At 44.3% G+C, this 27574-nt stretch overlaps 1 protein-coding gene across 1 annotated transcript; it reads left to right on the top strand.

Annotated features, from left to right (window-relative positions):
* The first annotated feature begins 6228 nt into the window (after positions 1-6228).
* Positions 6229-22146, top strand: ntn5 (netrin 5). The gene is made up of 7 exons (XM_071515292.1): positions 6229-6322; positions 12583-14075; positions 14316-14504; positions 17260-17409; positions 19609-19659; positions 20524-20604; positions 20955-22146. The coding sequence occupies exons 2-7, from the start codon at positions 12593-12595 to the stop codon at positions 21578-21580; spliced, it is 2580 nt and encodes an 859-aa protein (XP_071371393.1). The 5' UTR covers positions 6229-6322; positions 12583-12592; the 3' UTR covers positions 21581-22146.
* The last annotated feature ends 5428 nt before the right edge of the window (positions 22147-27574 follow it).

Raw genomic sequence — 27574 nt, 5'->3', positions numbered from 1 at the left:
CCAATAAGAAATCATTTTTAAGAGCATTTTGCTAGACTGTTGGTAGGTGTGTTGTGCTAGGTTCAAGTTTGAAAAAAAACTGTTCTAACTTGTAACTTGTTTGAAAACATTACCAGCAATCCATTATAACCACTATAAATATCATTTTTTTCTGCCAGTACTGCCTGAAAAATATGCTCCTCTGTTTGGACACAACTGTTATGATCCAGTTGAATTGTGCCACATGTGTCAATTAACTGCAAGAAATCCGATAGGCCAGCCTGCAATCAATTCTGATTGCTTTCCCTAAGGTAGTTTTTATCTTTGCAAGAGACGTCCTAGCCTGATTTTCTGATTTTAGTCTGCTAGTCACACAGTGAGGCTGGTGAGACAGAGAATAAGCTTGCCCTCTGTCTCCTCGTTGCTGTAGACGTGGAGGCCAAAATCACTCTGAGATGTTCAGTTAGAGAGGAAGAAAAACTGTTGTGTGGAATTTCAGACATTAACCAGACAGCCTGTGAAGCTCTGAGCTGTTTAAAATGTTTTATTATTTTGTTTTGAATGTTGTCTTTCACATGAATTGTATAGAAATGTTACTTCAGGGTGTCTGCAAGTTTCATCAAGTTAAATTTAAGACTAAAGAGTTAGAATGAGAGACAACACCAATTTTGCAACTGGAAAAACCTGAAAATGAAAACTGCTTTAGACCAATCAAAGTATGCATCTGCATAACTGGGCTGATTTGCCACTGCAGAAATGGTGCTCTAACTGCAACATTTAAGACTTCTCAAATTAAGAAATAAACTTGGAATTCTATATTTAACTGATTTCAAGACCATTAAAGGCCTGTTTAGAATTTCATTTACATTTTCTGGACATTTGGACAGCCTGTAACTGAGTAGAATCTCTTTGCAGTGAGGATTTTTGTCTTGGATGTGACAGATCCAGAAATAAATCTTGATCATTTTCTTCCAAACTTAACACTCACTCTCAGTAACACTCCACTGCACTAAGGCTGGTCAGTTTGTGGTGGTGGCTGCCGGAGACACCTGGATCTGTCCAGCATCAGCCTGCTGGGGCCTGATGGTCCCTGCGCTCCTGTTGGTATTACTGCAGTTTATGCTATCTATCAGTTCCACGTTAAGGACTGTGGCACTCAGATGCAGGTGAGTTTTGTTTTTGAAATTCCAATGCTGTGTGACTCTGACCACAGCTTGATAAAGAGCCTCATATATTCTAATTTGCATGTAATGGTTTTAGATGAATGAGTCACAGTGCATGTTTTGCAGATGAGTTTTGGTTTCTGTGAGGCAGAAACAATCTCATCAGTTGAGTTAAACCTCAGTGGGCGGAGCCAAAGAACCACAGTTTTTCTGGCTAAATAACACTTAACTGAAGCCCAGTTACAACAGCAAGACGTAAGAGAGGGAGGGAGCTAACATGAAGCCTATACTTCTGTGCAACTAAATTGCAATCTGACCATACAAAATTATGTAGTTGTTGTGTAGCTAGTTAGCTGACAATTTATATTTTTCATTTTATATGTTGATCCAAGTTTCTTTGCCATTCAAATTTGCAAGTTGGCTAACTTCCACTCTGAAAAACTGGTTCTTTGACTGTCTGGCTTGCGGTTTTAACTCAATATCATTGTTTCTGCCTCCAGCATCTCTGACTCAGAGAAATGCTTCTATAACCAAAACTCCAATCTATGTGTGTCTTTTCAGATGGATGAAGATACTGTATTATACAGAAATGTCATGTCATATGAAGTGATGGAAGGACCTATTGGAGTGTTACAAGGGATAGTATCTACCAGCCTATCCGCTTTGGTTGGAAAAAATATTTTTTCAATGATTTTTTTTATTTTTATTTTTTTTATCCCTGTATATTGGCAACTCAAACACTAGAAGAATGAATGTTTTACATCATCCAAAAGAACTAAAATCTCTACTGTGAATTTACACAATGCCTGAAATTCGTCTGTAGATAATGACATTTGTTTGGCCAGAAGTAAGCAATCATATTAACATTTTAATCAAGATTGCCATGTCCTGCTGTTTTTCTTCATCAAATGAGATAATTTGTTTGGAGAACTAAGGTTTTATTCACAGAACGCTAAAGCAGGAAGTTACTTTGGACAAGCGAGAAACACTTTAACTTGTTACAGACTGGAAGTATGGGTCGTACTACGCTGAAGAGGATTACCCGGTCGTAAAGTTCCTCCAGAGGCTGTTGAGGTCCGCATCCTGAACAAGATGGACCCCGCTCTGGTCCTGACCCTACAGGAGTGTTGGGCAACCTCTTTCCGCTGGAGCCTGCTTCTTCATGGGTACACATCCAAACATTGTTATTTAAACAGATTCAAGTGAAGGTTGTTATTCACTTTGCTGACCCAGTGTCGGTTTGGTCAAGAGAACTCACGTACTCAGTTTAAGCAATTTATTTTTGATAAGATGACATGGCTACACAACTTTTGGTGTTGGCAGTGCGTACATCTGCTTTTATGGACTCCCTACATGCACAGAATGAGTAATTGTTTTAATCCCCCCACAGGACATAAAAGCAGATCTAAGCTGGTGGCAGCTGTGCTGGTGGTGGACAAGTAAAGGCAACAACATTTTTCATAGCCACACACAGCAATAGATCGTACAGCAGCAGATTGCATGGAGTGAGCGACAGACTGGGTGAAAACCTGTTGACAGTCCTCTCTATTGGGGATGTGTGGTGGATTTTGCTGGGTCAGTCAATGGACTGCAGCCGGATAACGTTTCCTGACTTCACACCCCCAAATTTGGGCTGTTTGAATTGCATACTGACATGCATTGGTATAATTAAATGATGCACGTTGGATAGAGTTCTACTCCAAAATGCTACCTTTCCTTTATGGGAAAAAATAGAGGATCCAGTCTGCAAAACTTGTTTTAGCAACCCAGGTAGTTGCTGTAGATTAAAAAGTAACATATGTTTTAATTTTTGTGCTATGACACAATTTAGGGTAGATGGTGGAACAAAACTCTTGATATAAGAATATTGAGCGCAGCCTTACATGTTATCTCCTTGTAGTTGGCTCTCATGGCCCATACAGGACTGGATCTTTAGCTGTTTTGCACCATTCATTCCCTCAGATGCCCGAACTAGAATGACAAATGCCTGACCTGTTACAAACCAACAGGAGGAACCTCTGGACCTGCCAACCCCTCCCACTACAAGCGCTTTGTCTTCTACATGTTCACCTTTTGTGGACAGAGTATCGTTACGGCATAAGAAGGAGAGGGTAAAATGCTTAAGTCACTCATTATGATCTTTCCATCTTTGGACCGTTGACCCCTGAATGCACCATGCAGGTTAACTTGTGGTCTGTCTGCAGGTTTTCATCCACTGCAGCACAGCGGTCTGCTTCCCATCTCCATCCAGCACCTGTCAACAGCCATGCCAGACACTAAGTGAGCGAAACTTGGAAAAACATCGCATTTATATTCGTGGCATCCGAAATATTTTCCACTCTTTTTGCCAACCAAGCTGTGTAGCCAAAGTGCACAGTCAAGGTCCAATTTCTTTACAGACATCTTTTATGTTGCGTTACTATGACACAATTCAGACGTGGTTTAAAAAAAAACAATCCCCATATCATGAGGGTTATCAATCATAAGTCCTCCAAAACAGACTTTCCTGTGTTTTTCAGGATGAGATATCAGTGCATCACCAAACTCTTCCTCTAAGAAATTTGGCCCAGTGTCCAGTGGAGAGGTGATCCTCCAGCTACCGTGGGTCAATGTCTGAAAGAGAAGCCTGTTGCAAAGCCCAGGTTTGTCCCGGGACAGTATGTCAACAGTCTCTCTGTCACTTCCTTACATCTTGTCTCTGTACCTCTTCTGTATACATTGGAGAAGGTCAGAGGGGAGGGAACACGATCTCCTTGAAGATGCGCTTAGGAGTTGAGGGGAGACGATCCCAGGAATTGAGGGGACATGCGAGATGCATCTCCAAGTTAATAGTAGATCTACTTGCAGCCTCTGATCCTTCATATTCCCTTGCTGTAACTGACCGCGCTTCTAGTGTGGCAAAGTGTGCAGTGATGTATTTGTCATTATTTTCTTTACTACTGTTTTAATTTCAGAAGATGCCGCTGTGTTGAAGGACTGTAGGAAAACTCAAAGCTTCAGCTCAACAGAGCCAAGCGTTAACAGGATGAGGGTATGACTGCTGTGGCACAGTGCTTTCATTATACTGCGCAGCCTCTTGGCCTCAGTGAAATTTGTTTTTTCCCTTTCTAGTTCCTGGATCCGCCTTGGCCCAAGCGACCTAGAGGTACCATCACATGCATTTTCTCTATTTGTGGCCTCAAGACACCAGTAATGAAGAGGTAGAAATGTAGACCGTGGATGCAAATAAATATACTGTTTTCTACATCTGGTGTCCTCACGCTCATGTCTGATCATTCATCCGAAGTTACTTAACTAACAGTACCATATTGTAGCATTTTAGGTGTCAATATTTTCAAGTGCAGCTAATCCATCAAACGAGATGCCAATGTGTTGTGAAATCTGCTCCAATTCTCTCACTGGTGGTTTGATGTTGACCTTTATAATTGCAGCTCTACGGTATTTTGTTTGTTATGATATGAAATTTTAAGCACACAACTTGCTGCAGGGTGCAAAATTTGGCAGGGCATAGCACCTGTTGAGGCCATCCAAGTTTTTTAAGGGCCTCCAAGTGGTTTATTAAACAGTTTAACATTTTTTGGTATCATTTTCATAGATGGTTTCTATTATCAATATGGTGTTATCGTGTTGTTTAGCTCATTTATTAAATGATGACAATTTACTTCCACCTCCCTCAAGGCTCACTGTAGTCTCTTGTGTCTTTGTATTTATGCTGCCAAAATGCAATATTGACGCGCAAACGTGCTAGTTCTCCCCTCAATTTACTTTATTGCACTTGTCCTGCTTCCAAGGATAGCATTTCTAAACCACACTGTAACACATACACACACACACACACACAGGCAGCACACCTGGGGAAACATTCCTCGAGGGAAGTCATCAATCAGTTTTATGGCTTTCTCTGGGAAAGTTTCCTCCTCTCCAATCGACCGTCTTCCCTCCATCCCCCCCTTCAATTCTCTTTCTCTTATTCCATGCTTTCCATCTGTATCAGTTTTTGTTCCTCTGCTTGAGCACATCTGAGAACGATCCACTCCACTCAATTAACTTCAACTATTTTTCCTATTCCGCTGAGGGATAATTGGAACAAACTGGAGGGTGAAATCTTTGCCTGGACAATACAAGATAAGACTACTACAACTGGCTTTCCCTCGTTTTCTCAAATTGCCCGCCAGTGGTAATAAACTTGAGGTGGAGGATCTGCGCAGTGCAAAAAGTATCTATCTTAACAAGCCATGAAATCTTGAATTGAGTCTTAAAATCCTATTTTTCTTTTAAAGTGGAAAGAAATTGCCATAGGTTGAGAAAATGTCACTTGTTTCCAATGCAAATCAACTTGTTTCAAGACTTTCCTTGAATCAAGAGTCATTTTATTGATACTTCTGCCTCAGTTTGCCTTTTTTTACGACACTGTCACTCCAACAAATAAAATGGTCACACTTCATATGGATAGTCCAATGCTGATACTCAACTTATCAAGAGACTATAATGTTTCCATTAAAACGTCTATTGATTTTCAGGTGATGCAGCAGTGTAAAAAGTGGTCTGTAGATAGGCTATTCAGTCTCTAAGTTAGGGTTAGTCTAATGTTTGGGTCTGTAGATATGCAGCAAATAGGCAAGTGACGCTTTGTTGAGCATTACTTTTTGTCAACTGATAATTAAGTAATTAAGTTAATTGAGTATTTAGTTAATTGAGTATCAACACTGACTATCCAAATAAAGTGTTGTAAAAACATTAATTGGAAACAGGTTATCAACCCTTTGCATATTTTTCCATTTCAGTAAGGCTCAGTTCAAGATGAAATGACCTGGCGGATGGTGATGGATATTTTTTGTAATGTCGCCAGAAGGCCAGCTGGCAAAGGTGCGCTGTGCGTCAAGGATGAGACGGGCTGCTGCCGCGGTGCCTGCAGTTGGCTCCGTGAAGTTACTATAAGCAGAGACGCACACACCATTTGAGAACCTCCAAAAGATCCCGTTAATTTCCCTTCCCCCTCCAATACCCATTCTGTTGCCCCCTCTCGGCAGGTTTCGCCTCTGCTCCCACAGGCTCCTTCCCCTCTCCACGCGCACTGCGGGCTGGAGCTGGATGTCGGGACACTTGCTGCGCTCCTCTTATCGATCAAGAGGGACCGCATGAGCAGAAGTAAGGCGAAGGGAATCATTTGGACGCACATGGTGAGCTCTATGCATATATGTCACTTTCTGATACTTCGGGAGTTTGTAAGGTTTTGTCTTTAGAATGATAGGAGGGCTGTATCGGTAGGAGTCGGGGAAGGAGAAGTAAATATATGGGCGTCAATTGGGTATGGCAAGCCTAAGTGAGTCCAGATTTGATCTTGTATTTTTTTCTCATTATAATGGAGTGAAAAGATCAAGCAAAAATTGCCAGAAATCTATCTGGAAAGCATATCTAAAAATGACATCAGGGGAGCGTTCAGGACCAATGTTTCCTCTCAGCGGTGATCGTGCGTTTGCTGACCTGTCTGCTAGGCTATATCAAACCGACCAAATATCTTTTCAGTCATCAGTCATTTCTCCATCTGTCCCCAGAAATTATTTTATTTTGTTGGAAAATGATATTAGATGCAGGGGCTTTGACATTAGGGTTTTTGTTTTGTATTGACGCCGTTGATAAGCTGAAAGGCCCAACAGACAAGTTGTAAACTGCAGTCTGATGCTTTCGATTAGGAATTCAGATAGACTGTTTTATAAATCGTCATTTTCCACACACATGGCTGCCTTTTTGCAACTCATGTAAACGCAAATGCAAAGTTGAAAACTATAGTCCACTTTGAAAATTATAGGTCTGATTTTGCCTCTCTCCTTCCCCTTAATATCATTTTTGCACAAATTGGTCCAATTGTTGCAGACGGGACAGTCAAAACCTAGCGTATAATGATGTAATATACGCATAGGCCTATATGATTTTTGTTATTGTACTGTCATGGATCAGATAAAATAATACAAAAAAATGATTAAAAAAAAAAAAAAAAAAAAGGAAAAATAAGAGGCACTAATATTTGACATGACAATAACATCTTTATTTAATTATTTGAGCCTTATTACTGGGATAAGTTGTGCTGTAATAAGGCCATAATAAACCCATTGCCAGATGGTCACGGGTAGGGAAAGACTAATTGTGAAGGTAAAAAAGCTAATTGTATTTGTGAATGCTTATAATAAATTGTTTGATCAAAATTGTGATAACACTGTAAATATTATTGTTCGTTTCTGCGAGATAAAGCTAATTGACTGCAGTCTAATTACTGCAAACCATGTGCAATTAGGTCTGCAGGAATGGAGCAATTTGGCTTGTGGTTTAACTGTTAGCTCTTGCCAAAATAATCAAACTAAATATGATAAACATTTATGTTTAATGAGCCATCTAAAGTGAATCATTATTCATTATCTCCATTTAAGGCAACGCCCGCAACTTCTATTTGACTGCAGGCTATTAGCGTTTCAAGTTCTGTCTGCACTTGAATTATTTTTCCTAAAATCACAGGACCTCAGCAGCACATCCAAGTAAAAAAAAAATCTGTTGTAATTTCTTAGACATATAATAGGCATATTGTTCGTTTTAGCGTAGGTTACTTAGGCCTAAATGTCCGAAACAGTCGTCGAGGCCTTTATTGCGCTTTGATTTAATGCTTTGATTTAATGAAGCAGCGGTGAAAATATATTGACTCAGGCTGTTGTGGGTTTTTTTTAATTAGTTTGTAATAATATCCTAGCTGACAGAGATCATGGGCTTTTGTCGGCCCTTTTCATTCAGGCTGTTCTTGTGCGGCCTATAAAATTCATGTTTTTCGCTCGCCGCCTGCTCTTAATTACTTGCCCCATGTATGACACGGTGTGGACTTAATTGTCACACAATTACAAACAGAGGCCTCACTTTTATTTTCATTACGCCCGAGGTCGTCTTTGGCGTGACTGGAACATGAAATCACAATGATTTCATTTCCATCTGCTTTTCAATATCAACATTTGAAGCGAAGCCTCCACGGAAAGTGCCTTGCCAACTTGTATCAGAGGCTGTAAACTGGCGTGGGAAGAGAAAATGGTGGGGTGGGGGGGGGGGATTGAGAAGAACCTCGCCTTTAAATATCAAGGACATATGTTTTCTTATTCAAAGTGAAATAAGCAGGGCCCCTGAGTCAGTGCAGAGACAGGCGCACACCTCCATGTGTGCAGTTGGCCCCTGGGTCCACATGCAGGTGGCGACTGGCAGTTTGTTGGAGGTGCAAACCTGAAGGACAGGGGCCTTTAGCTAAAGATACAAGCAGTGATAATCCATTTTGTGCTGTCTGTCTGCTTCACCTCCCTCGCTGCCCCACTAAAATTAGATTATTACACCTAAAACAGCTCCTGGAATCTGCTCCGTGTGGAATAACACACATGGGCTTCAACTGGGCAGGCAGGAATGCAGTTTGGGAATACAGAGTGCATGCATAGCCTTTCTCTTCTCGCCCAGCGCCCAGTGTTGTATTTCTGACCGGCTGAGGACAATTGCAAATTAACAAAGGTGTCACTGCGGTAACATGCTCCAACAGGTGCCTTGGTCCAGCTTCAAACGTGTCGGCTATAGAGCGAGCTTATATAATTGATCAGATTTATTTAAAGCCCAATACGTGTCTCCGTGTCTTGGAACAGGGCTGCGGTGTAGGGAATCCCGGGAAATAATCCCAGCGGCTGTGGGCCTGCTGTAAAAAGAGCTGAGCACCATTACCTCTTTAAAACGTCCCAGTCTTAGTGTTTATTTACGCAAGCCAAAAAATATTCTTTTGAAATGTATCATACAATAGCAGTCGGAGTGATTTTGAATTCTGCACAAGCCTTTTCAAGTGGCCTCCATCTTGCACGCTGTGGAGCAGCCATGGTGGGATCCTCGCTCAGCTCGTGGCCGGACAGAGCTGCTGCCCATGACGAGGAATGTTAAAATGTGTGAGACAGGCCAAATGCAGCTCATCTGCTCACCATAACAGCTCAAAACCCAGACAGGCCCCAGTGTGAAACAGGGCAACGAGAGCTAACAGGTAGCAAGACATGCTCCCATACACTTCAACAGGTTTCTCTGCTTTTATGGCAGTAACCTACTGCCTTTCTCCTTCTTGTGTAATCATAACATGCTGCTCGTGGCAGCAGAATGATTTTCAACTCTGATATAGAGTAAATCATTGATGAATTTAAGTGTTACTGCTATGACATCGGCCTTCTGTCATCATCTTACTCTTGTCCCCTTGCTTTCTGTTGTTGTTTCTTTAGTCTTTTAAGCAGATTCTTCCCATTCCTTATTATATCTCCTCCATGCTTCCTCTTGCCCCTTCCTCAACAGACCATTATTTCTGTTTTACCACCCTCTAAATTATCATATCTCTGACACTCGATATTGTGCTTTAGAAAGGTTTATCAATCCCTACTGCTCTTAAAGCATTGTGCACAAACTGTTTTTTTATAGCAGCTTTTACTGCTCTTACCAAACCATAAATTATCTCATTGTTTATCCTCATGACATTAAATAAAAAAAGTTGGCTCCTCCAACTTCAACAGACACTGGCATCTTAACATAATGAAGAATGGTAGGAGAGTGACATAGGAAAGTAAATACGGACGGTGTTTTTGGAGCAGCTTGTTACTCGGGCTTCTAGCGTGAACATGAGCAGCGGTCTCCTCGCTCTCCTGTATTCCACTATGCTGTAAACATGCCCCAGGTTGTCAGCAAGTATTTTTCCAGCCCCTTGCCAGCCAAGCATAGCTGCTTTTAAAGATCACCCTCTGGAGATGTTGTTGATCTCATCATAGCACTATTTGGTTGTATAAGCTTTTTGAAAGACAGGTCAGACATTACCGCTAAGTTGTTTGAAAGGTTTTTCTGTGATACTTAAAGTCTGTAAATATTAGTGATATTTGTAGTTTTTTAAAAAGAAATTTTTTTGGCATTCTAGTCTTTATTTTATAGTTCACAGTGGAGAGAGACAGGAAAGACTGGGAGAGAGAGAGAAGGGGGGATGACATGCAACAAAGGTCCAGGGCTGAATTTGAGCCAGGACGTTGCAGTTACATGTCATGCATCTTAGCCAACTGAGGCACCAGGACACCTCGTGCTATTTGTAGTTGATGAGTATCAACAAAAGAGTTGATGTAAAATTTCCTTGTGCGGTTATTGCATGTTCTTCTCATCAAACGGCGCATTAGCAGGGAATGCCACTCATCCTCGACGTGTTCTTCCGACACGCCGGCCGTGTGAATTTATGGAAAGCGGCAGAGAAAAACCGTTGAAACCGTATCCGGCGGGTTACGTTGGTGGTGCCAGACAGATGATCTGGTTTCGGAGTGAGAGTCTGGATTTGGCCTAGGGGGCACATTAAAAACCTCAGGGGCCTCTCTCAGAAGAGCATCCATTTATCAAAGTGGTTGTAATGGGCCGATGTGTAATTAGCCATGTAATCTGACAAAGACAAGTGCAAATCATGCTATGGGAATGTTAAACAACCGGTCCCTTTCTCCTGCCCCCATGTGTTTCACTTGTCCCACCACCGACCCCCCGCTCAACCCTAACCCTGCCCTCCCTCCACCCCCCTCCACCCCACTCATCATGCCTCATCCAGAATGAATTCTTGAATAAGTACTCTCTGCATTGCACTACCACATGCCACACTTCGGATCCTCCAACAACCTTTACGCTCCTTTTTATGATCCCTTCCCCCACAGAGCTTGACTTCCCACCCTGCCTTCCCCTCTTATCCAGGCAAGACACTGACACCGTATGAAACCAGAGATCTAATTAATCAACCGATCAATTAATAAGGCCTGCTTTTTAGCGGTGCGTTCAGGTTCCCGTGGGGCATGTTGCGACACGTCTGGAATGCCCAGCGGAGTCACGCTGGACCCCTGGAATGTGGCGTTGTGGCACAAGGGTCAAAGTCGGACCGCTCATCACTCCAACTGAGTCGTGGCGTTTCCAGTAGCAACGCCCCAAAACAGAGTCACCTGATACACCTGACCCTCCTTTTTGTCCTGAACCAGGTTTGGCTGATCCACTTTTTAGCGGCCCGTCCTTCGTTTTGGAGGTCGAGAACGGACTAATGTGTGCCAGGCAGCTGAAGGAGTATCATGGCCTCCCTGCAAGCCCCTCGGAGCGGCACGGTCCCTAAGGGAAGCCTCATATTTCGGTCGTTGGTCTAATTGAGCGAGATGACTAGGCCAGAGAGGCTCTCAGCCCCATCCTCTCCTACGGGGTTGGTTTATACAGCCCTGCTGACTTTGCTGTCAGTGTCAAACGCTTGTTAGGACATCATCAATCTAGCAGCAGTTAAGAATATTCCCAGAACAGAATGAAGGGGGCAGGTGATGGATGGGCAGAGAGAGGGAAGAGCAGAGGAAAGAGGGACGAAGGCATTTATGACAGTATTCCTAAAGAAAGACAGAAAAGAGAATTTATCACAAGTGAAAAGTGCAAGGAGTTAAACACTAACAGTGTGTAAAGAACAAGGAGGAGAAGTGCTTGCTTCTTCTGGGCTTAGTGTGAGCTGTAAAAACAAAAATCCTTGTTGTACATCATGGTGTCAGAGAAAGTAGACGCATTGTTCGCTTCGTCTGTCAGGCAGAAATTAACTAACCCTCTCTGGTATCAAGTCTTGAGAGAGGAATAAATTACACTCATCGCCAGTCGTATGAATGGGAAGGGATTTGTTCGCACTGCGGCCGTACACAAGTCAGTGTTTGTCTTGAGCGTGGAAGTGTCCGGATGGGGGCTCAAGCCCAACACGCATTTCTCTCTATAAATCTTTCCTACCATCCTCAACCCTAATCTCCGACTCTTCTCCTTCACTTCCCCTCCCTTCTTTCTCTCTCGCTCTCTCTCTCTTTCTTTCTTTCTCATATCCTCCCTTCTGCTCGATTACACTTCACACAACTCATGCACAGGTCCTTTGCTTGCCGTTATGCACTGACCAACGGTGAAGTGATTTGAAAAGGAGGACCATAAATGTGATGGATGTGGTCCAGCTCATGGTTTCGCCCCAGCTGTCGGGCATGTTTTTTGTCATTCCAGACAGACCCACTGGGTTTGCACCCTTCTTCATCCATCCACACTCATCCATCCTTTTTGGGTTAAGGGAGTTTTAAGATAAATATGTTCTTAAAGGCTGCAGAGGTCACAGGTTCAAGCCAGTGGCTGACACTATAGTCAAGACCGGGAGATTACATTGTTATGTGATGAGATCTTAACTGGTATCTACCTAAAGCAAAAAAGGCTCGGGTGAAGTGACGCGGGAAGCTGGTATAGTGTGTTTTCAATAAAGGCACAGGTGGTCTATCTTAGATTTCCCCTTTGGCGTAGAATGCAAGTTATATAAATCCGTCAGTGTATTTTTTTTTCTTTTTATGATCAAACTCCCATGGTTTTCTCTTAAAATCACCTTTTTCTACTGCAGGCTCGATGACATGATGTCCCTGCCCTTTTCCCCTCCCCCCTCCACCCCTCTCCTCCCTGTTTTCCTTCTACTCCTCCTCCTCCTCCCTCCGTCTCTCCTCTCCCCTGCCCTCTCCCACTCCCCGCTGAGCTGGACTTCGCCTCACGACCCCTGCTACCACCTCGACGGCCGCCCACGTCACTGCCTGTCGGAGTTCATCAACGCTGCCTATGGGGTCCCGGTCAGCGCGGGCCACTCTCTCCAAGGACCCGATCATGACGCCAACATCACCACCTTGACTGACCTCCACAACCCCCACAACCTCACATGCTGGATGGCTCACAGCAGAGGCCCTGACATCGGGGACTGGGTGCTCACCCTTCCCCTGGGCCGGCGCTTTGAGGTCACCTATATAAGTTTGCAGTTCTGCCACCAGGGGGAGCCCTCGGACCCCATCTCCATCTCCATCCTCAAGTCCATGGACCACGGCCACACCTGGAGGCCCATGCAGCACTACTCCAACGACTGCCCCGGGAACTTCGGCCTGCCGTCCCAGGCGGTAGCCCAGACCAGGCACCAGGAGACGGAGCCCCTCTGCTCGGATCCTCGCCCCCTGCAGAGGCACCGTGGGGGCATGGTGCTGGCCTTCTCCACCCTGGACGGACGGCCGTCCTCCCCCGACTTCGACTACAGCCCCACCCTCCAGGACTGGGTGACGGCCACGGACATCCGTGTGGTGTTCCACAAAGTGTCCAAACAGGCCAGGGTGGGCAGCTCGGAGGAGAGGGGAGAGGCCGGTCGGGCCGGTGGTACGGGAGCAGACGGTGGAGCTGGAGTTCTGAGGTGGAGAGCGGGCTATAAGGGAGGCGCTGAAGATCAGGTGGATAAGATGGACACGGATAATACACTGGTGTTTTTTGAGAGGGAGATAAAAAATACAGAGATAAGAGCGAGGAACAGAGGAGAGAAAACGGACAAACTTGGAAGGAAGGCTCATTATAAAGGGTCGAGTCAGGGAGAGGATGGACACAACGTGACCGGGAAGGAAGAGGTGGACAGTTTCAGCAGGGACACACTCACTTCCCCAAAGAAAGGCGGGAAGGGAAAAGGGCGAGGCCGCAAGAGGGAAAACAATCATTGGCAGCCTTGCCCAAACGGAGGCTGTAATTGGACCGTTGAGGGGCGGAGCAGGAGCAATAAAGGGCGGGAACTGAGGAGGAGGAGGAACAATAATCCGAACTTGAGACAAAGCTCCAGGAATCTGCAGCTGGCCCCTCCCTCTACTTTTATCTCCGCCCCTCCTGTCCGGCCCCCGCTGGCCCTCTCTGACCTGCAGGTTGGAGGCAGGTGTAAGTGTAACGGACACGCCTCCAGGTGTCGCCGTGACGACGCGGGCCGGGCAGTGTGTGTGTGCGAGCATCACACGGCAGGCCCAGACTGTGATGTGTGCGAGGACTTCTACTTCGACAGACCTTGGCATCGAGCTACACCCACTCAGCCAAACCCCTGTGTTGGTGAGTCCTGCCTGCTGTTGTTTCCTGAAATAATGACAAAGTATTTACACTCATTACATATAGTATAAAGACGGTGAGGCCATGTAGGCTTATGGTCATTTTGGGTTCAATTCCAAGTTCTCCAATCCAGTAAATCCAAATTTATAAAAATGGAAATGCTGTTTCAGGTCACTTCCTTCGGTTACATTCCCGGCCCATTGGTCTTCATGATCTTTCTCCCCTCTCCTCTCTTTCCCTCAGCGTGTGAGTGTAACGGCCATTCAACCAAGTGTCGCTTCAGTATGGAGGTTTTCCAGCAGTCGGGCCGGCGCAGCGGAGGCGTGTGTCAGAAGTGTCGACACCACACAGCAGGACGGCACTGCCAGTACTGCCAGAATGGATACACCCGCGACCACAGCAAGCTGCTCAACCACCGCAAGGCCTGCCAACGTCAGTCACTACGTGTGTGTGTGTGTGTGTGTGTGTGTGTGTGAGAAGGAAGGTAAAGCTACTGAAAATATGTGGGTGGGTTAAAGGATAATACCAGTGTTTGTCTTACCTCCCAGAAGTCATAGTTTTAAAAACAAATACATAAAAAAACGCTTGCAGAAACATGCTGCTGCATTGCTGAATATAATCCTTCGTTTAAATGAGAAGAATAGTAATTTGAATTTCACTGCAGTAGCTACATTCTGCAAGAGTTGAATGTGGAGAGATCATTGCGCATCTCCAGAAAACTCCCACTGTGCCCTAAGTTTAGTTTTGCCTCTTCACTGCCAGCAGAGGGAAGTAGCAGTGCGCATTAATGGAAAAAGAGAAAATAGTCCCATTAAATATGATAGTTACAGTTATAGTTAGTCATTTAAAATGATGGATTGATGATGGAGTGATGGAATGATGGATCATTTAAAATGATGGATTGCATTCATCAATGCAGCAGCATGTTTCTGCAAGCTGTTTTTAATGTATTTTGGAAAGCAACAGGAGCCTCTGACTTATGGGAGGTCGGCCAAACCTTCAGCAGAGCAGACAGCGTTAGCTTCTGACTGCCGCAAATACATCAGCGGGTTTAGGCTCTTCATAGGCATTAATGCCGATAAAATAATATTACACTGGTATTATCCTGTGTGGACAGAGGGAGGGAGGGGATGGGTGCATTCTTGTGTGTGTATGTTTGTGAACCCATGGGTGCATGACAAATCACCTCTCAAAACTTAACAGTGCATTCCTGGAAGATGAAAAGCAAATCGGAGTGTGAGAGACAGTGTTTATGTCAGTGCATGTCTGAATGCATGTCTCTTGCTCTCTCTCTCTCTCGCTCTCTCTCTCTCTCTCTGTCTCTCTCTCTCTCCCTCTCTCTCTCTCTGTCTCTGTCTCTCTATCTCTCTCTCTCTCTATCTCTCTCCCCCTCTCTCTCTCTCTCTGTGTAGATCTATGTTTATACGCCCGCTCTGCCTCTCTGTGTCTGTGGCTAAGCGTACAGAAGTGTTTATGGGGTGGTTACATTGTGAGAGCGGACAGCTATTCCCGTTAGCGGGACACACACACAAAGACACACACATGCACGCACCAGCATGCACACATACACACACACACACTCAAAGCCTACTGTGCTGCCACCTGTATCCCCATCGTTACCACTGGTTGGCATCTGCCGTGACCTCTGACCTTTGACTGGTCACATGTCCTAAGTGACTGTGACACTCTGGCATGCTCGTTTGGAAGCTTGACCACGGGCCTAATATAACCACCGTTAATGGGCTTTCTTTGGCTGGCAGGCTAGACACGTGCAAGAATGAGAAAATATAAAACAATTCCTTTTAAATGTCATAGTACTATAAATGCATGAAAGAAAAGCAAATTGTAGGTTAGCGATTGACAATCCCAGACACTTTAAAAGCCAAGAAAATCTCATGTTTGAGGATTTCCCCCTCACAGACTTACATCTCAACATTTATTTATTGACGCCGATGTTTCACTGATTTACCCCTCAGAGCGCAGTGGCGATGGAACAACTCATTTTCGCCAGTCAGGTTGTTTGGACAAGTTGTAAGGAGTTGTTTAAACAATCGCACTGGAGTAAGAGCAGAGCTGCTTAAGTGTGGCTTCCTGTCCCTATTTTCTCACCCTGTGTCTTAATCAGTGATGGAGTGGTAAATAAAAAGCCGGGTGAACCGTGATCTCCACTTAGTCATCATTATAAGCCATTACAACCAGCAATATTCAGAGAATAATTTGGAAAAGCATTTATTTATGCTTTGTCACCCATATAAGACAATATCTTTCTATAACCTACATCAATCTCATACTACTTAATATGATTTATACTATGATTAAAATTTTATGTCAGCCTAAAAAAGCGGGTAAACTCTATTCCATGCAAAAAAAAAAGTGTTGGTGTAACCCTAACCCAAAGTCTAGGTGGGTTTACTCTGCACTACATCTCATCTTAACCCTGCCTCTCATCCCTGCCATATTTGTTGTGACACTCTGTGGAGAAAATCCATCTTTTTTTTTGCCCCCTCCACATGGAGGTCACACCACAGGCTCAGCTGCAGAACAGCTTCAGTGTCTTTCTCAAGGACATTCCAGCAGGACAGATGCCTGCTGTCATGCAGGCTTGAACCCGGGTTCTCTGGCTGAACTTTGGTTTGAAGGATGGACTCCTTAATCACCAGGGATCAACCACCCTTGTCTCTGTTTTGTTCACCTGTAATACGTTTTCATAATATTTTTTTCCTATATCTCTTGCTTCCTCTTTCTTACATTCCCTTGCTCCCGCTTCTTCTCTTCTCCCCAAATCCAGCTTCATAATGTTTTTCTAACCTTTATTTTTATCCAGGGAAGGTCAACTGAGCATGCTTGCTCTTTCACAGCAAGGTCCTGCTTCACATTCATACACGTTCACACCTGCCCAGTGCGGCCACAGTCTGCTACTGTTGAGCAGCTCCACTGGAGGACCTGGGGGTTATGTGCCTTGCTCAAGGGCATCATGACAGTGGTTATTGAGGGATTTTCTAGCTGGTCTGAGGGTTTGAACCGACCACTTTCCCGTCACAAACCCGCTTCTCACTGCTACTGCTGCCTCGATAATAACACAAACAAGACAAAAGTATCTCAAATGAAAGAATGCAGTATCTCAAATCCTGTTGAAGAAAAAGCTGTTAACCTTCTGCTTCTCTAATCTTCTGTCTCTCTTTTCCAGCGTGTCAGTGCCACCCTTTGGGAGCAGTGGGTCGCTGGTGCAACCAGACGTCTGGTCAGTGTCTGTGTCGGGACGGGGTGACGGGCCTCAGGTGTAACCGCTGTGCCGCAGGCTACAAACAGGGCAGATCGCCTCTGCGGCCCTGCATACGTAAGTCTGCGGCCTCACAGCTTCAGCAGGGATATGGATATTTGTTTAGAATTTGTTGGATCAGATGTGTTGGTCACCATCACCATGGTTCTGTCCAAAAGTTGAAATTAGCTGTGTACTGGCTCATAGTCTTTCTGCAAACCGATATAAAAATCAGTTCTTTGTGTCAGTCATGACAAAAGCGACCTCAGTGACTTCCCTTCTCCTTCAACCTCATTTGCTCTTGACCTTAATGGATTAATCTTCCTATCAAGCGCCCTAAGCCTTTATCAAATAGTAGCTCAATATAAAAGAGGCCGCTCCAGTCCATACTAATTTGGCCCAATCTCCCAGGGTGTCCCCTTCCCATCATCCCTAGAGACTGTTTCCATAGCAGTGTTAACGTGAGCCTCCCTTTAAGTCCCCTATAGGGAAACCTCATCTCCAGCTGATCTGGGATCAGCGTCAGATCAAGTGGATTTTTGCTACTCATAGCTCTGGCTGTCGCTGGCCAGCTCCGAACCGCAACGAGCCGCCATGAGCGCTAATCCACGTGCGTTTCCCCGGCTAATCGCGCGAGTGCCGACAACTACACAGGCGCTGTGCGGGCGCCGACACTCTGTAAGCCCCAATCAGGTGACAGAGGGAGCTAGCGGTGGCGAGTTTCACACCTGTTGCACGGCTCAAAACGACCCCATCAGAAGGCCCAGACTCATAACTCTCCCGGTGAAAGGAGTGAGTGAAAGAAAACCTTGTTTGTTTTTACTGCCAGACCATCTCAGGCTATGTATAGCATCTCTTACCCCCCCCCCACCCCCACCCCCCACCCCTCCTCCACTCCTCTCCTCTCCTCTCCTCGGACTGACCAAAAGACAAGCGGCAGCCAGGCTAAACTTAAAGTTAGCACCACTGAACTTTTCATCCACACCTCCAGTGGCACAGGAGGTTCACAGAATCAGGCGTGTGTGTGTGTGTGTGTATGTGTGTGTGTCTATATATATATTGTACTGTCCACATGTCAGTAAGCATCCGCCCTGCTGAAGTGTCCTTGAGCAAAACACTGAATCCACATCAGCTCCAGTTGCACTGCACTGTAGCTGAGCCTGACCTTTGACCTCTCTGGACAGGGCAAGAAAGAAGAGAATTTCCCTTCAAGGATCAATAGAGTATCACATTATAATTTGCTCGCATTATTACTTCACACACATGCACACACACACACACACACACACACACACACACACACTAAGCTGAAGCCTCACTTTGACTCGTACATACACTACCAGTCAAAAGTTTGGACACACCTGATTGAATGCTTTTTTTTCATTATCTTAAAGCCATTTTGATCTAAAGGCTTATGCTTAAATGCTTGAAATGTGTTTCTCAGATAAATATAAATAGTGAAGTTGATCCTATGTATTAATTTCTTTCCAAAGCCTTTGCCTTTCCATCAAGGCAAAGGCAAGAATCTAAAAGAATCTAAAATATAAGATTGTTTTGATTTGTTTAACGCTTTTTTGGTCACTGCATAATTCCATTTGTGTTATTTCATCCATATTTCACACACACATACACACACATGCACACACCACCTTCCTGTCTTTTAGGAGGGGGGACAGTCAGCTGGGTGGGGGTGTAGGGTGTCACTGGCCCAGTTGTGTCAGAGAGGACAGGAAAGGGACAGGAGTATGAGCTTGGTAATATATGGTTGGGCTGTCCGACACACACACACACGCACACACACACACACACACACACACACACACACACACATACAAGAGGCCTGGATAATATATGGATAGGCCAGCAAGTTGTTCACTTTCCAGAGAACATAAATAGGCAAGCAAGTGATGGGAGCGAGAAAACAGGAGAGGTAACATTTATCAGCCGCTGTGTAATGTTTCAGACAAAACTATACTAACAAGACGTGGTGCTTTGACCCTATTAAATTACTGAAAGTAAAGTGTGTGTGAGCGTGTGTGTGTGTGTGTTCAAGTGAGTGCCAGAGGCTGCATTTCTACCCCATAAAAGGACCACACACACAGTCGTTTTGACACTTGCTTATCTTCTGTATGGGCATACCTCACGCACCAGGAGGCATTCACGCATAGCACGCATAACACACACACACACACACACACACAGACAGCCCCTGAAGGTAAGGAAGGGGCTACACTATGCATTCCTCTCACCTGTCTGTCGATGTGTTTACGTTTGCAGGAATTCAAGAGGTTGCCCCAACCCCGGTGTTCCAGCCTCAATACAGCATAGGTGAGTGGATTTACTGCCAAAAAAAATATGACACTACAGTATCTTTAATTTTTCATCTTCCCAGTAAATGAATTCAACATCCACAATTTGATCAAGGTAGAGACGGCAAGCATGGACTTCTTGGTATATCATGTTTGTCTCCTGTCATAAAATGTTCACAATATTGTCAGAGAAATTAATGCTATTTCATAAATGGAAAATGCTACAGTGTTACTGTTCAGTGAAATAATGCATTTGCCATGGTTCAGCTTTCTGAATGCCATGTGACTTAGCCTTGTATCCTATGAATTCCTTATGAATCGCCATACAAATTCGAAGAGTGCTGAAAACTGTGATTCATAGGGGCTGGATACCAGGCTTCATGTGACCCGTAAAGATGTTACAACCTCTAAGAGTGTTTATTGGAGCAGGAAAGCCGTTTCTATTTAATCAAATTCTATGAAGAAGTCTGTTTTTCTTTCATAGGACACAGTAGACATGACTGTGCCGTTTCCCACTTAACATGAAAGTCACTGACCAGCTCAGTGAACAGTTTGTGTTCCTCAGCGTCTCACTTTCATGATAGTGTTGTTCCCTCGTTCTCTGCTGCTGCTGGAATTACATTCCTTCGCTCCGAGTAGAGGTGTCCATGCAGAAGCTGACGACTCCCCCCTAGTGGCGGCTGGTGGAATGTCCCACCTGTTGCAGAACGGGTCATCTGTTAGCCACCGGATACTGTGATGACAAATAGAAGCAGCCATATTGTAATTAGGGGAAAAGACATGTGCTGATATGCTCGCTATGAAATGATACCCCCATCTCTCATTTGATGCTCCCTCTCTCTCTCTCTCTCTCTCTCTCTCTCTCACTCTTGCTCTCTCGCAGCGGAAGAGTGTGTTTCATACTGCCAGCCGTCTCAGGTTAAAGTCAGGATGAACTTGGAGACCTATTGTCTCAAGGACTACGGTTGGTGTCATGTTTGTTTGTTTTTTTCATTCATTACTACGTCAAAAATAAACTTAACAAGGTTTTCTGCTGCTGTTAGTCATTCCTCACCTTTCCTGTTTTTCTTATTTCTACTTTCTTTAATCTCTCATTGGTGCTCTCTGTCAGGGGGGTTAAGACAGTTTCTATCAATTTTCTCACAAATTATAAGACATTTTGAGGCTACTGAGCAAATGGATTTACACAGAAAATGACTGAATAATATGTGACCTAGATCTGATCTTAGAGCTACAGTGAAGATACCAAGTCTGGGTCACATAAAAACTGGTCATTAAAAAATACTGTATATATCTCCCTCTTCTCCCTCGTAGTGCTGAAGGTCCAGGTCAGAGGGATGGAGCGCTCGGGTCCCTGGTGGCAGTTCTCCGTCTGGGTGCAAACCGTCTTCCGCGTGGGGTCTTCCTCCCGCGTCCGCAGGGGCCCCCAGTCCCTCTGGGTCCCCGACCGCGACCTGGGCTGCGGCTGCCCCGCCCTCCACGTGGGCCGCACCTTCCTCCTGATCGGCGCGGAGGAAGGAGGGAGGGGCTGGGGGCCGGAGGAGAGCCGCCTGGTGGCCGACCGCTCCACGCTGGCTCTCCAGTGGCGGGAACACTGGAACCCCAAACTCAGGGGCTTCAGGGGGCAGGACAAGAGGGGCCGCTGCCCCCCGAAATCCCCCAACCACCACCACCAGCAGCAGGAGGGTCCCACAAAGCCCCAGTCGGGCTACATCCCCCCACACCTACTGACTGAGACAGACACCGAGCCTCACGGCGCGCACACACACTCTGTGACACACGCAGCGGAGGACGCTCAAAGCTCGGCGGCGCCACACACACACACTTACACACACACACACGCCGGGGAAACATCTTCATCTCGGCCTGAGAGCACCGCTGAGCCGACCGCCTCGCCCTCTGCGCCCGCTCTGGTGTGTTCTACCCAAAGTCCTGTCTGAAAAACAGGAGCGACAAGGAGACAGAAAAGAAGAGATGGCTGTTTGTTTCAGTCCAGAAGTTGGACTGTATCCTTTGACTTCCTCCAGAGACTCGGCAAAAGAGAAGAACTGATTTTGTTTCAGCATCTGTCCGGAGGTTTCTGGAAAAATGGGAGTGAATTTCTTTCCCCAACCATGAGAAAGCTCAGAGAAACTGTTCATTGTCACATGCACAAGGACATACAGTACATACACCGCTCACACACACACACACACACATACACACAGATGTTCAGATTCTGATAATGCTGATAATGTGAAGAAACACACTAACGCCCTTACTGTATTTAACTGTCTCTCTGTTTTGGGAGAAAGGAAAATTAATTTCATTTTGTTTGCATTGACTAGATCTGGTGCACCGACTGTGAGTGAAGGAGGTAAAACTCACTGATGGGAAAATATAGAAATATAAAATATGAAAATACAAAACTAGTGCTATGTGAAGTATAACTTAAGATTGTAATATTTTCTACTGAGGTACTGTAAACCTTGAGAAAAAACTTCAAGTCACTGAATTCTGACTGAAATGCCATGCAGTATTTTTGTATGTCTTATAAAAGATTTTCTTTAAACAATTGAATTTGAATCATATTTATGCATAGAATATTTTATGTAAGAGAAAAACTGATGCAGTTTAATTGTTTTCAGAGAAAATAGTACAATATATGTGCATTTGATTAATCAAAATTATCATAGCCAGATAAATATTCTACCTCACATTTGCTATACAGAATTATAACCAAGGATTATTCAGGGATGTGATTTTTCAGTGGGTTTCTTTTTTTTCTTTTTTTTTTTAATGGAACAAAGAGATTACCCTTGTTATATAAATGCAATGGGATTTTTTTTAACTGATTTGTAAAGGTATTGGTACAAAAGATAACAATACAATGACTAGTTTTCATTTACAGTTTTCATATTGAAAAGTGAAAATAATAAACTAAGAAGACTTTCAAGACTCTCAGATAATAAAAACGATATGATGGTGGGGAACAATTTAGATTGTTTCAAACCAGCAATAAACATAGCTATAGGCTAGAGTTAATGCTCAATATTTAGATAATAATATATTGTGCCATATTAATTTACAGTTAAATCTGTATTGTTTGGCTTACAGTTTAAAGTTGCAGTGTATTCACGGTGCAACCTGTGCAGCACATTCTGTGTTTCATAGATCATTTAAAGACTGCACAATGTTAATTTGTGTACTAATATTCGAGTGAAAATCCATAGCATTTATTTAATAAGAACACTCTTTGTTTCATTCATTTGTTAATCTCTAGCCCTCTGAGCCTCTATTTATGTTCAGGTTTTTGGACTCAAGGCTCTGATTAATTTCTAATGGAAGATTACCATTTTCCCTCTTTTCCCCTGATCACATCCTTGCATATTTTGAATTATTATGATAAAGGTAATGTACGCTCCAGTTCCTGTAATGGCAACTGCTGATAATCTCACACACACACACACACACACACACACACACACACACACCTTTCACTCACACACCATACAATATTTGGGGAAACTGACACTATCTACCATCTCCTCCCCGGCTGGACAGCTGACACAGAGACCAAACTAACTGCAGCCAGTTATTTCCCGACCGTACAGGAACCTAAGATAGACTCTGAGGAGCCCAGATACTGATCTAAAAAGCATTGGTCCATCCTCGCGTCATGATTTCTGTTTCCATTTGGGAGATATGGCGTCATAGCCCAGGGGAGATGGGGGGTGTGAGGGAGGAAGGGGCGAGGAGGGGGTGAAACAGATGGAAGAGCTCCTATTTGTTGAGGAGTCGTGTTGTTTTGGTAGGCCGTGTGTGGGTGATTGGCTGTGCCACTGTGTTGTAGCCTGTGATTGAAAATAAAAAGAGAAAAATAGACCCGCTGACTGATGACCTCTCAGTGGGACTGCACATACACGGAGGAGAACGGTGTGTGTGTGTGTGTGTTCGTTCTTGTATTTCAATCCTTATGAGGTCCAAATGGCCTCACAAGGATAGAAAAATGAGGGAAATCCTCCAAAGTGGGAACATTTAATGCTTCCTGCAGTCCTCATTTTATGCTTATGCTGCGTTTCTGTCACGTTGGATTCATCAGAAATACAAACTGCCGACTGGGAAAAAAAAGCGTTCACACCAGCGTCTTAGTGGTAATTACAAACAGGACGTGGGAATTTTTTTATGGGCTCCGACTTCTTGGCGTCACGAATTGCAGAAATGTGTCAACACAGGCGGCAAGCGCTGCAGCAAATCCACTGATGTTGGCAGTCCAAGATAAAAGAAAAAAAAATCAAAATGACCAGTTCTATTCACAGTAACACATCAACTCTGTGTAAGGAAAGCGAATAATGTCTGCTGCAGTTTGTTTATGGTTGTTTTTAAATTCATAAATTATTTTAAATGTAGGCGTTACAACAAGTTACAGTAAACACATGAGAGTTGTAGGAGCGAGATGTCATCCTGTTCTTCTGCTTCTTCCGATACGACTTGAATGTGGCATCAGAATAAGGGTTAAGGTTAGTTTAGTGTGACAACTTGGTTTAGGGTTAGGGTTAGAATTACCATTAGTTTTAGGTCAGGGTAAAGGAAACATTATACTAACAGGCCCAACACAGACTTTTGCTCTTCGTTCATTTAAACTTCACTCCAGTGGAGGCGCCTGAAGATTCAAAAGTTAAGCACAACCTGGGGAAAGCAGATATAGCGGTGACAAAAACTCAGAACAACAGGCTGCAGTGAAAGAGCGACAAAGGCGGCTGAGGGAATATGAGGACTTAGAAGCTGTTTGATCGGTGATAAAGCGGCAGAAAACCTCTAACAAACTCAGCAAGCCAAGCCTCGAAATAATTCATTTTAAATAAACCTGCTGAACATTAGTTTCCACAGCGAGGAATTCAGGGTTAGGCATGCAGTGGAGAGGGTTATGGTTCGGGTCCTCACAAGTATAGTAATACAAACCTCTGTGTGAGAGAGAGACAAAGAGTGTGTGTGTCAGTGCATGTACAATCATGTCTTGGGGGCAAACTATCTGCCCTTTTTTTTGTCTGTGTGTGTGTGTGTGTGTGTGTGTGTGTGTGTGTGTGTGTGTGTGAGCACAAAGCACCTGCTGCGTTGCTCCAGCAAGCACCTGTCGCCAGCTGTCTCCTCAGCGCAGCCTCTGTCGACAGTGGGTTTGATCCCAAAACTCCCCAAACACACACACTTACACAGACACTAACAGACAGCTTAAGCCCGTGGGCCGCGGAGCATTCTGTCTGCGGCTTCGCTCACACTGACCTGACTGCAGCGTGCTTTCTTGACACAAACGTGAAGTATGGTTGACCAGGGCAGGCCTTACTGTTTGGGAAATAGTGATGAAACTCACAGGTTGTGTATGTGTGTGTGTGTGTGTGTGTGTGTGTGTGTGTGTGTGTGTGTGGTGTTATGTTTACAACCTGCCGGGGGTACGTTTTACGAGAGGTGACTCCTCCTGCGCCGCAGCCAGAGCCAAAGTTCAACTAGACCTCCTGCAAACACATTCTCTCTCTCTCTTCTCCTTATCCCATTTCCTTTTCCTTTTCCTCCCTCTCTCCTTTTACACACACACACACACACACACACGCAGACTTAAAATTTTGCTTCACTCTCTTCTTAAAATTTGTACATCTCTCTCTCACACACACAATCTTTGTTTCACACCTAATCTTCTATTCTGAGAACTCAAGTCCAAGTTCAGCAAGTTTTACCCTCACAATGTTCTGGGGAGGGACACACACACACACACACACACACACACACACACACACACACACACTGGGCTTCTGTTAACCTGAGAGGCAGAGGGTCAATCCTTGTGATCCGCAGCCTGCATGCCTTCCATACAGACATGCCGCCGACACAGCAACCCGACTCCTAGCTAGATTAGGACTAATCAAGCATGGCATGGCTCTGGACAGCACCCCCATGGCACACACACACACACACACACACACAGAACTATGCCATTAATATATTGTGTACACACACACACACACACACCAGTGGCCTGTGCTGTTTTTATCTTTCATACAAATTGAAATTCTCAATCCTCAACTCATAGAAATGACTAAATATAGCCACATCGCCACGCCGCTCTCATGCAACCCCAAAACTTTGACATATACATTAAAACAATTTGGACAATAGGACTTTCTGCTTTTACCCAAATTCTTGACCAATTATACGTGTGTGCATGGGGTTTCCTTCCAGAATGCTATATCCTTATTAGATTCAAAATAAAAAGTTATTCCAATATGAATTACTCCATATTTCAATAACATTGTTGGTTTCTTCTACAAAAATGTTGTTATAATTTAAATTAAAAGGATTCAAATTGACTTCATTATGAGATTTACCTTCATGCCAGCAATCATTTGCAAGAACATGCATTGTATTGGAGTGAAACTGTTTTTATAACCTATAGATGCATGAAATTAACTGCTACATACCACTATTTTTGTGTGGAAAATTTTGGTGATTTTCATGTTTTAACTTCAGCTGAACGATTAAATGGTTCAATATGGGTTGAGAAAATTCTACTACATCTTTGGTTTAGGAAACCCTTTCAAAACCCTTTGGATAAACTAAAAACTGCATTGTGGTCAGTCTGAAAACAAAGCTGCTTTTCTTAGTTCCTGAAAAGTTGACATTTGGAAGATAGAAGGTGGTATATGCTTCTATTTTGTAAGTTAAGGTTTCTGAGCCTTTGTTGAAGAGGGTTTGTACTTTGCTACGTTTCTTCTAAAACAGGCTTATAATACAAATGACAGTTGTAACAATCAGTAAAATCCCTTTTTGAGCACCAGTGAAATACAACTTTGAAATTTCATATAAATAAAGTGCTCATTACTGTTTGCCCACATGAGACAGACTGTATGAAGTCATTCTGCATCCCGGTGAAAAGTTCCCACCAGCTCCAGGTGTCCACCAGTCGTCTAGTCACGTCTTTGGTCACAAACGTCTGCCACGTCTCTCTGTTCACAGAAACAGGCCTTCCTCGGCTCCCTTCCCTTTGTAGTCTGCAATGGGAACCTCATTTTGTCTTTGTAGTCGTCGAGCGGAACCTTATTTTGGCAGCCACCGTGTTAGAGGGGACAGGTGATTTATGGCACCGGGGGCAAAAGGGTGATTCCACCGTTTTTTTTTTTCGGGACATTGTTCTGGATGTTGTTATGGCATCCACACACAGTTCCCAGTCTATTAGAGTTATAGTAGTGGGAGAGTCAGACTGGGGGTCCGGGATTAGCGATCAAAAGGCAGAGGGGGGTTGGGGGAAAAGGTTAGGGGTAACACTAGCCCACCCTGCCCAGGTGCTGCGGTAAAGCGGGCTGAAAGGAGACCCCCATCTGTAGGGCGGATGGGTCGAACATGTGCTGTGTGTGTGTTGGTTTTTGTATTGGTTCTAAAAATGCTGTGTGTGTGTGTGTGTGTGTGTGTGCGTGCATGACTTTTACGAGGTGTACGCTGCGTGGTGAACTCCGTCTAGTTGGATTTGAACCGTAACCGATTGGATTTCAGGCTAGGGAAGGCGACCCCTGACCTTTTTACAACATCTGTGCCCCTGACTGTTCCTCAGCCACATTTCAACTTCACATTACCCTCTGAGCCACCAGGCCCATCTCCTCATCCACACCCCAGGAACACTGTGGCAATGTGCAGAAAAATAGTTGATAGTAGTTGAAAATTGAGATATTTAAAGGGATTTGAGAATCGCTTGATTTAACTTTCAGAAACACTTGTCCAGCCACTTCAGCGGGTGGTAAAACAAATTATGTGAAATTGTGTAGAATAACTTCCTTGTTATAGAAAGGTGAAACTTTGCAAATGCTATTGAATAATCCCTCCATTTAAGAATTTGCATGTATCTTCAATGTTCAGCTGCTGTCCTAGATTAATAAAAAAAACACTTAATGTTTCTAGAGTCACCAGTAGAG

This window comes from Centroberyx affinis, unplaced genomic scaffold (genome assembly GCF_046629955.1).
Source record: "Centroberyx affinis isolate AG114_WGS23_722 - 3 ecotype Tasmania unplaced genomic scaffold, CSIRO-AGI_Caff_v1 ptg000335l_1, whole genome shotgun sequence".
Lineage (NCBI taxonomy): Eukaryota > Metazoa > Chordata > Actinopteri > Beryciformes > Berycidae > Centroberyx > Centroberyx affinis.
The sequence above is the reverse complement of the archived record's forward strand: the minus strand, read 5'-3'. Positions and strand labels throughout refer to the sequence as shown.

Coding starts and splice junctions, on each gene's coding strand:
- ntn5 (XM_071515292.1), top strand. CDS start 12,593: ATGATGTCCCTGCCCTTTTCCCCTCCCCCCTCCACCCCTCTCCTCCCT. Junction 14,076..14,315: donor TCAGCCAAACCCCTGTGTTG/GTGAGTCCTGCC, acceptor TCTTTCCCTCAG/CGTGTGAGTGTAACGGCCAT. Junction 20,605..20,954: donor CTATTGTCTCAAGGACTACG/GTTGGTGTCATG, acceptor TCTCCCTCGTAG/TGCTGAAGGTCCAGGTCAGA.